Genomic DNA, 13,409 nt, shown 5'->3' on the forward strand with positions numbered 1-13,409 from the left:
AGGAGGAGGCCTCCCCTTCTTGGCAGGAGGTGGGTCTCCTGGGAAACTGGGCATCAGGAAACGGAGGTCTACCCCCCACCTCTGTGGACCCGGTCCAGCCCCTACCTTCCCTGGGCCTGCGTCCTAGCTGTAGAGCCGGGGTGCTGTGCCGGCCCTTCCCTTCTCTGCCCAGGCAGTGAGGGCTCAGGTGGGGATGGGAAGGCTTCTCTGGAAATCCAGCGGGGCGGGTCCTGTTCCTATCTTTTCCCTAGGGCTGCCCCTCTTCTCTGAGGGGCAGTGCCCGATGACAGCTGGGCTGAATTTTAGGCTCTGAGGCCCCACCTTCAGCTTTCTGTGTTCTAGGTACACCCTGCCTACCCTCACCCTGTTCTCCCTCTTCTCCTCAGAGTGAGACACGCTTCCAGAAAGCCTAAGTCCGGCTCCACCGCACGGCACTGGCTGCTGTAAAGACTCTGGCCAATGTGACCGGGCCATAGGCACCATCATCTGGGCTAAAGGCCACCAGACACCATCGTTACTGCCACCTCCACTGTCTGCTGCCTCTGTGAATACACATGTGTGTGTGCATGGGCACACGTGTGTGTCACTGCTTTCCCAAGGTCTTCAGAAACCAGGAGCGCTGTCAGCTCTTCTCACACGCCAGGCTGGAAGTCACCTGAAGATAACTGTTTGGACACCATGGAGGTTCCCACAAGGGTGATCATAATGGATGGAGGAGGTGGAGCCCAGGGAAGGGCCTGGAAGGTCACATCAGGAATTCTTGCTTCTCTGACCCTGACTTGGAGACTAGTCCAGAATGGGCCACCTCCCCCAGTGGCCCAGCCGTCACTGCCGTCAAGGGCCAGTAATAGGTTTCATGGAGTACCGGGACCATCCCTAGCAGGAAGATATTCCCGCTGACCTCCTGTGCGGCCTCTCCCCTCTCAGCCCTCCTGCTGGGGCCGCGCCGTGGCTGTCCCCGCTGACAACTCAGGACAGGGCTCGCTGTCCTCGTTTAGTCACAGGCTGTTGGAGGCAAATTTCATTTCATTTTATTTTTATATTCAAGAAATAGAAGTAGATGTATTTTTAAAAATTCTCCAAAAATCCCAGGAGCAAAAGAATCCAAAAGAAAAAAGAGTGGATATACGTACATATATAACTGAATTACCTTGCTGTACACCTGAAACTAACACAACATTGCAAATCAACGATCCTCCAATAAAAATTAAAAAAAAAATTCCAGGAGCCAAGAGAGCTAACATCAATCACCTCAGGAACTCAGAGGGACTCCTGGCAGCTGTGCCCCTCTGGAGTCCCACAGAATGCTCCTGCCCTCAAGGGGCCCTTTGAGATACTCAGGGAAGCAAATCCTCACTTGGGCTGGCGGGCAAATCCATCACAAAGAGAACCACAACCGTTGCTGCATCCAAGGGCTGCAGGAGCATGAAGGAACCAATGCTGCTTCTCTGTTGGCCCTGGAGCCTGGGAAAACCCAGGTGGGTGGGCATCCCTGGTACCCAGGGCTGTCCTGGGACTTTGGAATTTCTTCTCAGCTTTCTCCATCTTTCACCTTCTCAGAGACACAGTGTTGCCATGAAAACTGCCTTGGAGAGAAAGCTGGCTCTGTCCCCAGGTCCTCCAAACAGCTTTTCTGAAGGATCCGAGTTGCCCCTCCTGCAGGGCATCAGTGCGTCTAGCCCCCGCACCAGCTGAAGTCCTGGACCTTCCCCATCCTTTTCTCTGGGGCACCCGATCCTCCCGCAATCCCATTCTCCTACCATCTTTGGGCCTGTCTGGTAGTGCTATGACTCCCATTGGCAGGGTCCGAGCAGATCAGCCCAGCCCAGCCCAGGCAGGCGGCTGCTCGGGGGATAGACTGTTCTGGAAGAGCAGCTGGAGTTGGCTAGCATCACTGGGCAGGGTCTGAGGGGCCTGGTGACGTGTTATCACAGCTGGGTTTTTGGGGGGGACGGCAACATTCACATCCACAGCACCCCTAGCAGTGGTCTTCAGCAATAAAAGTTGTGTGACCTGAAAAATGTGTCACTGGATGTTTTCATGGTACCCTAGGTAGAGAACTGAGATTGTCCACCCAGGTGCCCAGACATCCTCAGTTTTTGTTCTTAGTTTTGGTTCCTCAGCTTTGGGTTCTGCTCATTTAATCACACATTCATTTATTTATTCATTCACCCACCATATGGGTGCCTGCTCTGTACCAGGAACTTGCGCCAGGCCCAGGTGGTACAAAAACCACAATGGTCCTCAGGAAGTCATGGTCGTGACCCAGTGTGATAGAAGCTGTGATTCAGTGTGGACACCGTGCTTGGAACACAGCCGGTAGCTGCACCTAGAGAGGTCAGGGAAGGCTTCATAGATGAGGTGAGATTTGAAATGAATCTTAATAGAGTAGGTGAGTCTTCACCAAGCAGCTGGGGTGGGACAAGAGCAGGCCAGTGCCTGTTCTGTTTCCCTCCTTCCTCTTTCTCTGCCTCTGACTTTGCCAGCTCAGCAAAAGGCATGTTTACAAAGAAACCCCAATGCTTACTCAACTGTTTCCAAGAGAATTGGATGGGCGGTCCCACTGGCCTCTTCTGAAAGATCTAGCCCTTCTTGCTCTGCACTTACTTTTCCTGTGTTTAATATCAATATATTGACCTCACCCATTATGATCCCACGATGAATTCCCAGCACCCTCAACACACACGCGTGCCTCTAGCCATGAGCACAGACTTCTCCAGGCCTGCCCCCATGGGCCTGGCCTTTGCACACCCCAAGATTGTTTAATCTCCCCTGTCAACGCCAGGGGAAATCCTTCCTCCCATTATTTTCTTGCTCTGTCTGCATGACAAAGCATGGGGAGGGGGCAGGTGCCAGGCTTACTATATTTAGCAGTAGGGGTAGCACAACTGCTGTCACAGATCCCCAAATTGCCCACAATCTCAGTGGCTTGAACCAATCCAAGTTTATTTCTCATCTACCTAACAGTCCAGTGAGGGTGTCTGGCCAATGGGAGGCTTTCTTCCACATGATTTTTCAGGGGCTCAGATTCTTTCAGCCTAGTGACTTTGTCATCTGCTTCTAGCTGGTGGACAGAGGAAAGAAAAGATAAAGAAAGCATATCCACTTCTTAAATGCTCTGGCTCAGAAGTGATACATGTCATTTTCACTCATATTTTATGGATGTCAACATATCACATGGCACCACCTAGATCAAGTGGGAAAGGCACGAAGAAAGTCAGTCCCTGGGCAGTTCCCATGCAAGAGTAAACACCTGTTTTGGAAGATAACCAGCCATCTCTGCCCCCCAGAGAAAGCTGGTCATATCCCTGAAGCCAGGCCTTGGGGCAGAGAGTTAGGGCTTAGGCCATTTCTGTTCCTTTTTCCTTAGGAACCAGACCCTTTCTCTCCTCTCTTGGCTTCCTAGGGCAGAAATTGATTTGCTGGGGTGCAGAGGTGTGTGTGTCAGGGAGAGGTAAGAGAAAAAGCAGTATCTAGATGGGAAATGAAAAATATTCCTTAGGCCCAGGACATCTATAGAGGCTATAAAAATCATGGAGGGTGGGTGATGGGATTTCCCAAATTGATCCAGAATCTCCAGGGAGATGGGTGTGTGTACTGAGGGGAGGTGTTGCTGGTGACACTGTCCTATGGTCCCTGGGTCCCAGGCACTTCCAGGTTCCAGTCAAACTCTCTGGCTTTGTCAGCTCTGTTGACGGCTGAATTTCCCCGGAATTTCCCTGGGGAAAGGGGGAGGGTCAAGTGAGTGCGTTGGGGGTGGGACAGGTGATGATGGCTCTTTGGAGGAGGAGCCAGTTACAGCCTTGCTGCCCTTCCAGCTGCCTCTGGGGTTTGGTTAGATTCCCAAGACCTATTGTTTTCCATAATTGCTTAGCCGATGTCCTGCTGCAATTGGGAGGACATTGAGAGATGCACGTGGAGAGAGCTCCTCGTAATGATAATGATGACGATAATGACAGTAATAGCTAGCCTTTGCTGAGCGTCTGCCATGTGCCAGTTGCTGTGCTGAACACCTGATGTGTATTATCTTCTGTGAGCATGAAGTAGGCATTGTTATTATCTCTATTTTACAGATGAGGAAACAAGGCCAAGAGAACTGAAATAAGCTTCCCCCAAACTAACAACTACTAAGTGGCAGAGCTGGACTTTGAATCCAGCCTGTCTGATTTTAAAAGCTACTTTAAAAGCAGGTAGAGCCTTCCTGGCTGCCGCCTCGTGGGGTCTGCCATCTGACTCTGTGGATCTCTCTGTTCTCCACCAGGCCCGTGCTGTGGGAGGGGCAAGGTGGGACAACCCCCCAGAGGAGGATGGGCTTATCCCTCAGAGTGTCACATGACCAGAGCCTTAGCCCATGCAGCTTCTAGAACCTGGGACAAATGCATCGTGGATGGGAGGAGGCCCCCTGGCACCTCCCCCACCACCCCAAGTGGATGGTTTCTGGGAGACCCTCCCATGCCATGACACGCTATGGCCCCAGGACACCTCCATGTCTCCTCGATGTGGGTGGGTGACTCTGAGAGGTACATGCCACTCATTCCCTACCTCCTCCGCACTGGCCCAGGCTTCCTGTTCCTTGGTAACTGCCACCCAGCCCAGGGAGAAAGCTCCATGCTGGTCTTATAATGGGCCTACCCAGGGAACACAGAGTGCTGTGCTCTGGAGATAAGCAGCTGGGACGCTCCAGGCAGGAGCCTTTATTGGATGAGTCCTTTGAGAAGGGAGGAGCATGGCTTGGTCTTTGGTCCTTCAAGCTCAGTTCTTGTCAGCGAAACCTGTGGATATAACAATCTGTCTCCTCTGTCCAAGTCCCAGGTCCCAGAATTTCTCCACTTTTCATACAAGGAGGGAGCTGGGAGCTTTCTTTGAATAATTCCTCCTAATTACACTATGTTGTAGTGGAGAGAGTCCTGGAGCTGAAATCAAAGAAACCTGGAGGTACAAATTCCAGCTCAGCCGCTTGTTTGGCTCTGTGGGCTTAGGCAAGCCAATCTCTGTTTCCTCATATGTGAGATGGGTGTATCTAGGCCACACGTTGTTGCAGGATTAAGTGGGAGGATGCATGTAAACGCACAGGGCAAAGTGACTGGCATATTAGGACCTCTCAACAAATGTTGAGTTTGCAACGAAAGGGCCAGATCCTTCACCTCCGTTATCACTTCACCCAATAAGTGAGATAGGAGAGGGAAATTTGGAAACAACTCCAGGACTTAGGAAATCTGCCATTTCTCTCCATAAACTTTCCTCTTAGTCTCATAGCAATGGGCTGATCTTCCATGGAGATGACACTACCATCTGGGGTAGATGGCCGTCCCCTACGGGTGGCTTCTCTAAGTCATGGAGATGCACTGAATTGAGCTCACTCTGCTCTCTCATCACTGATGGGACCAGGATGGATTCCTGTGCCTGACCCTGCTCTGGTGGCATCTGACTGCTCAGCCAAAGGAGCTGACAGTTCAGGGCTGTGAGGGGGCACACATCCTCGTTCCCCATGGACTCCTCCATCCACGGCCATCTGGCTCCTGCCCCATCATGTCAGTGAACTGCCATGTTGCCAAATCTGATGGAACATTTTCAGTCCTCATCTTACTGGCACTGCAGCATTTAACTATTGAGTACTTCCTACTTTGTGAAATTGCCGCGGCTTCTGTGGCACCAAGCTCTCCCAGTTCCCCTCCTGACCCTCTGGCTGTTCCTTCTGTCTTCCACAAGCTCTGTAAATGGTGTCCCCAGGACTCCAGCCTCAGCTCTCTTCTCAGGATAAATGGTCACCCTGGGTCATCTCATCTATCCTTGGGTTTTCCAGCTAACTTCGGTAGAGCCAGTAGGAATTTGTTCCATGTCATTAAAGTATAAGAAATGTCATCTTTCTCTTTAAAAACAGTCTCTTTAAAAAAAGTCAGATTAAAATCTGACTTTGAACTGCTGCAGCCTGGCTGGAAAACATCTCTCATCATGTGCTTCCCCAGGAAGCTCAGCCCCAGGAGACCCTGTCCACTGCTCTCCAGGCGGGGTGCTCAGCCTGCAGCCGTCACAGGCACCCTCAGGGGGTTTTACAGGTAAAGGGAGTAGCTCACAAACTCGCTGCTCTCTGTACCCCTAGTCTCAGGAACCCCACTCTCCCTGGGTCAGGCCCAGGCTGCTCCCTTCTCTTCAACCCCCAAAGCCCTTCTCCTTGCGGACAACTCAGGCCTGTCTCTTATGAACACTGTACAAAGGCCAACAAATTCTCTCTAGGGTCAAAGCCATTCTTTCCTGATGAGATCATGGCAGAAATCAAGATAAGCATAGATTTCAATGATCGTGCACAGATTTTCATGTGAACCTCAGTTTTCATTACTCTAGGACAAATTACTCTAGGTGAGATTATGGTTACCATATGTTTAACTGTGTAAGAAACTGCCAGGCTGTTTTCAGAGGGGCTGTACCATCTTGCACTCCCACCTGCAATAGGAGAGTTCCAGTTGCTCCGTATCCTCACCAGTTCTTGGTATTGTCAGATTTTTTATTGTAGCCCCTCTAATAGATGTGTAGTGGTGTCTCACTGTGGTTTTAACTTGCATGTCTCTAATGACTAATGCTGTTGAGCATCTTTTTATGTGTTATCTGCCATCTATCTAGCCTCTTGAGTGAAATGTCTGTTCAGATTTTTTGCCTGTTTGTTGGGTTGTTTCTTATTGTTGAGTTTTGAGAGTTCTTTGTATATTCCAGATACTAGTCTTTGTTGAATATGTGATTTGTAAATATATTCTCCCCATGTGGCTCGTCTTTTCGTTCTCTTAATTGTGTCCTTACAGAGCAAAAGTTTTTAATTTGGTGAGTTCCAATTTATCGATTTTTTTTCTTTTTGGATTGTTCTAAGAACTCTTTGCCAAATCCAAGCTCTAGAAGATTTTTTCTGATATTTTCTCTTAAGAATTTTATTGTTTTATGTTTTACACTTGAACTTAAGATCCATTTGGAGTTACTTTTTGGATACCACTGAGTTATAGATTGAGGTTCATTTTTTGTTTGTTTCTTTGTTTGCAGATGTATGGCCAGTTGTTCTAGCACCATTTGTTGAAAGGACTGTAATTTTCCCATCCAATTGTCTTTGCATTTTGTCAAAAATCAATTGAGCATATTTGTACAGGTATATTTCTAGACTTTTTATTCTGTTCCATTGATCTACGTGTCTATCCTTCACCAATGCCACCCTGTCTAAATTACTGTAGCTTTATAGTATGTCTTAAAGTTGGGTAGGATGAATCCTCCAATTTTGTTCTTTTTCAACATTATTTTGGTTATTCTAGCTCTTTACATTTCCATATAAGTTTTAGAACCGTCTTGCTTATATTTATAAAGAAGCCTGTTGGAATTTTGATTGGGATTGCATTAAATCTATAACCAATTTGGAGAGAATTAACATGTTAACTATTGAGTCTTCCAAACCATGAACACGATATGTCTCTCCATTTATTTAGATTTTCCTTGATTTCCTTCATCTAGGTTTTGTAGTTTTTAGTATACAGATCCTGTTCCTATTTCATTATATTTGTAGCTGAGTACTTAATGTTAACAAAAATAATGTTTTTATTGAAATAATACTTTTTAAACAGAAAAGGGAGAAGAGTGTCATTGTTTTACATTTTTGCAACTGTCTTTAATGTCTGGCTGAATGAAATAGCTGGATTCTCATTTTTGTTTCAGTGTTCAATCTGTTGTGATATGTTGTTTTGGTTGAAATATATGAAGAAAATTCAATATCACACAGATATAGAGTTGGAAAGTGGAAACATAGTTTATTAGCCTTTTCAGGTAATTGTGGATACTTTTTTTGATACTTACTATACTCAAACTTGACAAGTGGCAGTTTTGTAAAGGTCAGTTGCAATGTGGAATCTAAAACCTGTCAATGAACTTTTTTACTCAGTTACATTAAAATCTCTTGGTCTGTGTTGCACTCCGAATGGGTCTTTTTACCCACGCCTAATATTGTAACATCATGCATTCGTCATTTGGAAAATATTGATTCTGAGTTATGAACATCTTCCACATGCTGACACACTTCAGTATACAATATCAAAAATAATATGTATTAACATTACCACTGATCTCAGGACTTCCCAGGTGGCGCAGTGGTTAAGAATCCACCTGCCAATGCAGGGGACACGGGTTCAAGCCCTGGTCTGGGAAGATCCCACATGCCGCGGAGCAACTAAGCCCGCGAGCCACAACTACTGAAGCCCGCACGCCTAGAGCCCATGCTCTGCAACAAGAGAAGCCACTGCAATGAGAAGCCAGAGCACCTCAACGAAGAGCAGCCCCTGCTCGCCACAACTAGAAAAAGCCCATGCGCAGCAATGAAGACCCAACGCAGCCAAAAATAAACAAATCAATTAATTTAAAAAAATACTACCACTGATCTCTTAGAAAAGTATTTAAGGATTGGAAATCAGTCAAGCTCATGGGAAGGATGCACATTTCCAAAATTCTAATTTTCAATTGAGAGTTTAAATTCTGTCCCTAGCAACAAATATTGTCTGTTGTTTTCCTTGCTGTGACAAGCTCATTTTGTTCATTTTTGAGAAAATGATTGCCAACTATCAAGTCTGAATAGTCATTTGTATGTTAATCTTCATTCAAGGAAAAATGGTATTTCACGAAAAAAAGTGGCTAGTTCAGCTTGCAGCTCAAAAATATTGGGTTGGCCAAAAACTTCGTTTGGGTTTTTCTGTAAGCTGTTACAGAAAAACCCAAACAAACTTCTTGGCCAACACAATACAAGGCTTTTCCTCAAGAAAACCTTAGTACTTTGGAATGCAGCAGAAGTGCTTTGTGCATACTTCCCATTTTTTCACACTGAATGTTAAAAAGACATTTATTCAGGATTGAGATTAAATAAAATGAATACTTTTCAATAATTAATAATTTCTACCACTTCATCAAAGATATTCTTAAGTGAAACTGGCAAGAGTGTGCTGGCGAAGAACACAGTGACTACACACACAGTTTGGTGCCATGGCCTTGATTCATGGTAAGGAGCCTGTAGTTTTGCGCACCATTGCTTTTGTACCATTGGTAAATGTCAACACAGTGAAAAATGCAAATGACATCATAGCATTATTATGAAAATAGTTTTGACCCTGCTGATCCCCTGAAAAATGTCTCAGGCACCTTCAGGGGTCCTCAGACCACACTTTGAGGACTGCTGTATTAGACCACACAGCAAGACAAAAACAGGGAAATCCGCAGGTATTGATTTTGGATAGGCACTTTCTGGAAATTCTACTGGAACCGTATCTTAATCTTACCTTCACTGCTCACTCTGAGGAAAAAGTGAACAATCTCTCTCGTGAAGGAGGCTAAGGCTAGTCAGGTGTATGTGGTGATGTTGGGTCTTGTTGAAGAAGACGGACGTTAATTTAATTGCAGTTTAATGAAGAGCTCAGTGGGTGGGAGAAAGAAGAGTGATTGGGAATTTGCATTTCCTTAACTTCCTGGGCTTGATGCATCCCAGGTGAGTGTGCTCTAATGTTAGAAACACTTCGATCATTCTGCCCGGGACTGGGGAAGCATGGCCAATAGCTTCAATACTGCAGGTGAAGTCTGTGTGGGGTCTGCTTTGTGGTTGGAACTGGAGATTAGAACTCCATCAGGTTCTTCTCTGATAATCCTTCTAATTGGACTAATAGATGCCCTAAATTCTGTTGAATTCAACAAATTATGACAAGCACTCACTAGTGCAAGGACTACATTAAGTGCTGGGAGCAGGACTTGAGGTTGGAGTGGAGGACACACATCTATATCATGGTGTTCCTTCCCTGCCCCTTTCTACTCTGGCTTTTTTTAAAAGCTTGACTGTTTCTGTAATTTTGTAATTAACGCTCACTACAGGAGCATCTGAAAAAAATCCAAACAATCCTGAAAACTATAACAATAATATAAAGGGTACCATTTATTTGCCAAGCATAAACTCTCCACATCATCACATATTTTATTATCTCATTTAAATCTCTCAACAACTATTACAATAGTAGGTACTATTGCAAAGAAGAAAGTAAAAATCACTTTAAATCCCACCACCCAGAGGTAAATATTATTAGCACTTGGGTAAAATCTTTCTAGATCTCTATGTATCCATAGAGAGAGGTCTACAATTTTATATGAATGGGATCATATTATACAGATTATTTTGTATCTTGATTTCTTTTTCTCAGCAATAAGAGATAAACACCTTCCCCAGGGGCATGGATGTTATCATCTTTAATGATTGTAGAATACTCCGTTGTGTAGATGTATCGATTTACTTAATCTGTCAGTGGACGTTTAAGTAGAGTAGTTTTCAGATTTTGATATTATAAAAGTTAATGCCATAGATTTCTCTGTGCATGCTTCATTCTGAAGCAATGATCTCCTAAGGGTAAATTCCTGTAAGTTGGGTTGTCTACATATTTATCCAAAATGCTAAACTGTTTTTCAGAAGAGTTTAATTAACTTCTACACCTCCACAGTGTCTAAGTCTGTTGCCCCATGCTTCAAATGCTAAAGGCAGACATAAAAGTACACATGAACGTGTTCTTACATGAATACCTGTGTGCCTATGTGAGCGGTCCACATGCATGAGGGGTTCATTTATTCATTTAACAAATATTTCTGAGCATCTACCATGAAGCAGGCACACAGCTAGGGATGAAACTGTGAGAAACTCAACGTGATCACAGATCTCACGGACTCAAACATACATTTTTTAAATATATGAAGAAAAAATTATACAAAGATATGACCAATGTTGATGAAAAATTAATCAATAGTCAATCTAAGAAAGAAATGGAAAATTTTATTTGCACCAATCTGGGGATTATAACCTAGGAGACAGTCTTTCAAAAAGTTCTGAGGACTGTTCCCCCCCCACCCAACACTGCTATTAGACAAAGGGTTATATGTCAAAGGATTATACATCAAAGTAATATACTGACAGTTTACACAGTCCAGCAAGGTGAGTAGTTGGTCATTGTGACCCCTTACAGGATTAAGGAAGGAATGTTATCTCCTAAGGAGTTACCTCGCTGGCATGAGGAGGAAATTTCTTTTCTTTTTTTCTTTTTTTGGCTAATAAGCATTCCTGTGTCATCTAAGGGGATCTAGTTAATGTATAATGCAGATGCACAATGCATACTAAAGAGGGAGCGGTAGTGGCTCAAATAGCAGAGACAATTTTATGTTAAATTTTTTTCTTTTCTCCTGACTTAAAATAATTTAATTTTGTCACCACCTATAATTAGACTCTGCCCTGGTCTAGTGTTGGTGGTGGGAGTGGTAGGGGAATCAGGGAAGGCTTCCTGGAGAAAGAGATGTTAGAACCTAGATCTGAGGAGTGGGTAGGCATTAACTAGACAAAGAGTAGTGAAACTGAGTCCCCCTAAAACTGAGTTTTCATACCGAGTTTATGATTCATCTCTCTATCCAAAATTTTATTCTTTTTTTGTCCCCTCTGACCTCAGTTCTATGCTAACTGAACACTAATCAGAGTCAGACTAAAATTACTGCTGTCAATAACATAGTATACTAACATTGTTATTGGTGTTACTGAACCAAACCTGGGTCTGCTCGCCCACTGCTCAGCAAAGCCAATCTACTGACACCGGGTTGTGGTGAAGGAGAGTACAGTATTTATTGCAGGGCACCGAGCAAGGAGAATGACAGCTTATGCTCCAAAGACCTGAACTCCCTAATGGTTTTCAGGGAAGAGTTTTTAAAGGCAACATTTGGGGTGAGGGTTTGCAGCTCGTGGACTTTCTTCTGATTGCTGCTGCTGAGGTGAGGTATTAGGTGGTATTCAAGGAATCTTAATCATCAACCTTCTGGTTCCAATCAGTCTGAGGTCTACATGCTTGTGGTCAGCATGTAGTCACCATCCTCCACCCATGTGGGGGTTTAGTTTCTGCAGAACAACTCAAAGACATGTGTCAGATTGTTCTGTATATCCCTTGAGGAGGAACTAGGACTCTGCTCTACTGCTGAACTGTTGTTTAAGCTATCATTACTTTTCTTGCTTGACTGCTTTTCCTTTGTTTCTGCATTCCCTCACTTCCCTAATTAGGACATACTTCAGTCTGTTCTTTGGAATTCAGGGAAGGCCTAGGAGACTAAAGCCTTTTTCTACAAACAAGAAACAGGAAACACGGAGGGACTTTTGAGGAGGGCCCCGCAGGATCCTGCTCGGTTTCATTGCCCATAATGTTAATATACTAAGGTTGCTATTATAGACATCATCATTAACATACAAACTCAGGTTGCTTCTCCAGGGCAAGCTGAGCTAACAGACCCCCAAGCCATGGACCACCTGGCCAGAGAATTGTAAACCAGAGGCATCCTGACTCCTGAAACTATGATTATGAAATATCACAAGACGATGATTAATCTCAGTCTTTTTGTTCTCCTTTTTAAAAACTGCTAGCTCAAAGGTCAAGTGGAAGTGGAATTGAGGCTTGTCTCCCACTCCCTTGCTCAGTGCCGTGCAATAAATCCTTACTTTGATGCAAACTCCCACTGTCAGAGTTTGGCTTTCTGCACCACAGACACACAAGCCTTTGCTCAGTTTCAGTAGGAGAAAGTGTGTTCCAGGCAGAGAAAGTTTTTGTCTTCTCTTGTTCCACCCTCAGTGAGAACCATCTTGCCAGGATAATCTACTGCCATTTCCCACTGTCGACTGAAAGAAAAAAAAAAAAACACAACCTAAAAGTTGAGAATTATGTTTTATTCCGCAGACTTGCTGGGGACTTAAGCCCGGAAGACAGCAAAGAGCCAGGATATACAGGAGTTTTTGCAAAAAAAAACCAGGCAGCTGGAACACCAAAAGATTATTGTTAATTAAAGAAAAAACAAACAACTAAAGTTAATGAATTTAGCACTTTTCTATGTATGGGAAGATGCAAAAGTCTGGCTTAATGAAAGCATTCCTTTGATATGCACCTCCACTATCTAGGGCCGGTATCCTGTTCTTTTCCACCCTGAATCCCCTCAGTGTACACCGTCGGGGGCGGCTACAGTAGCTGATGGTGTGGTGGCAGGCAGACTGTTTGTCTCCATCCCGAGTTCCCTCAGGGTGCACCTTCAAGGTAGCTGCAGTGGCTGATAGCTTGATGGCTGCAACATCCTCTGTTTGCTGATTCAGCAGGCAGCATTCTTGGTCCACACCTGACCACAGCACACATGAGCGTTTCTGCTTTGCTGCCTCAATTTATTGCTCTCCTACCTCTTTTTCCTCCTGAGGCAGGAGGAGCATGGCTTGAAGAATGCAGAGAAGACTGGAGATACTGAAGCCCAAAGATTGAGGGGGAGAGTGGGGCCAGAGGATGCTGAAGAGGTGGCAGGACCTGTGTCTGAACACGTATGTCTGTGCGTGTACATGCATTGGAGCACACGTGTGA

The 13,409-nt window shown here is 45.0% G+C and overlaps 1 protein-coding gene across 6 annotated transcripts in view; it reads left to right on the forward strand.

Annotated features, from left to right (window-relative positions):
* The window catches only part of TMPRSS13 (transmembrane serine protease 13), a 47,222-nt gene extending 34,509 nt beyond the window's left edge, over positions 1-12,713 (forward strand). For 3 of the 6 annotated variants that reach the window (XM_082411099.1, XM_082411098.1, XM_082411102.1), the window contains one exon: positions 387-12,713. In XM_082411099.1, the coding sequence (XP_082267225.1) occupies positions 387-413 (27 nt within the window). In that variant the 3' untranslated portion in view covers positions 414-12,713. The remainder of the gene's footprint in view (positions 1-386) is intronic. The other 3 variants (XM_082411097.1, XM_082411101.1, XM_082411100.1) reach the window with 1 other exon arrangement.
* Positions 12,714-13,409: the final 696 nt, after the last annotated feature.

This window comes from Balaenoptera physalus (assembly GCF_965194825.1).
Source record: "Balaenoptera physalus genome assembly, chromosome: 10".
NCBI classification, from domain to species: Eukaryota; Metazoa; Chordata; class Mammalia; order Artiodactyla; family Balaenopteridae; genus Balaenoptera; species Balaenoptera physalus.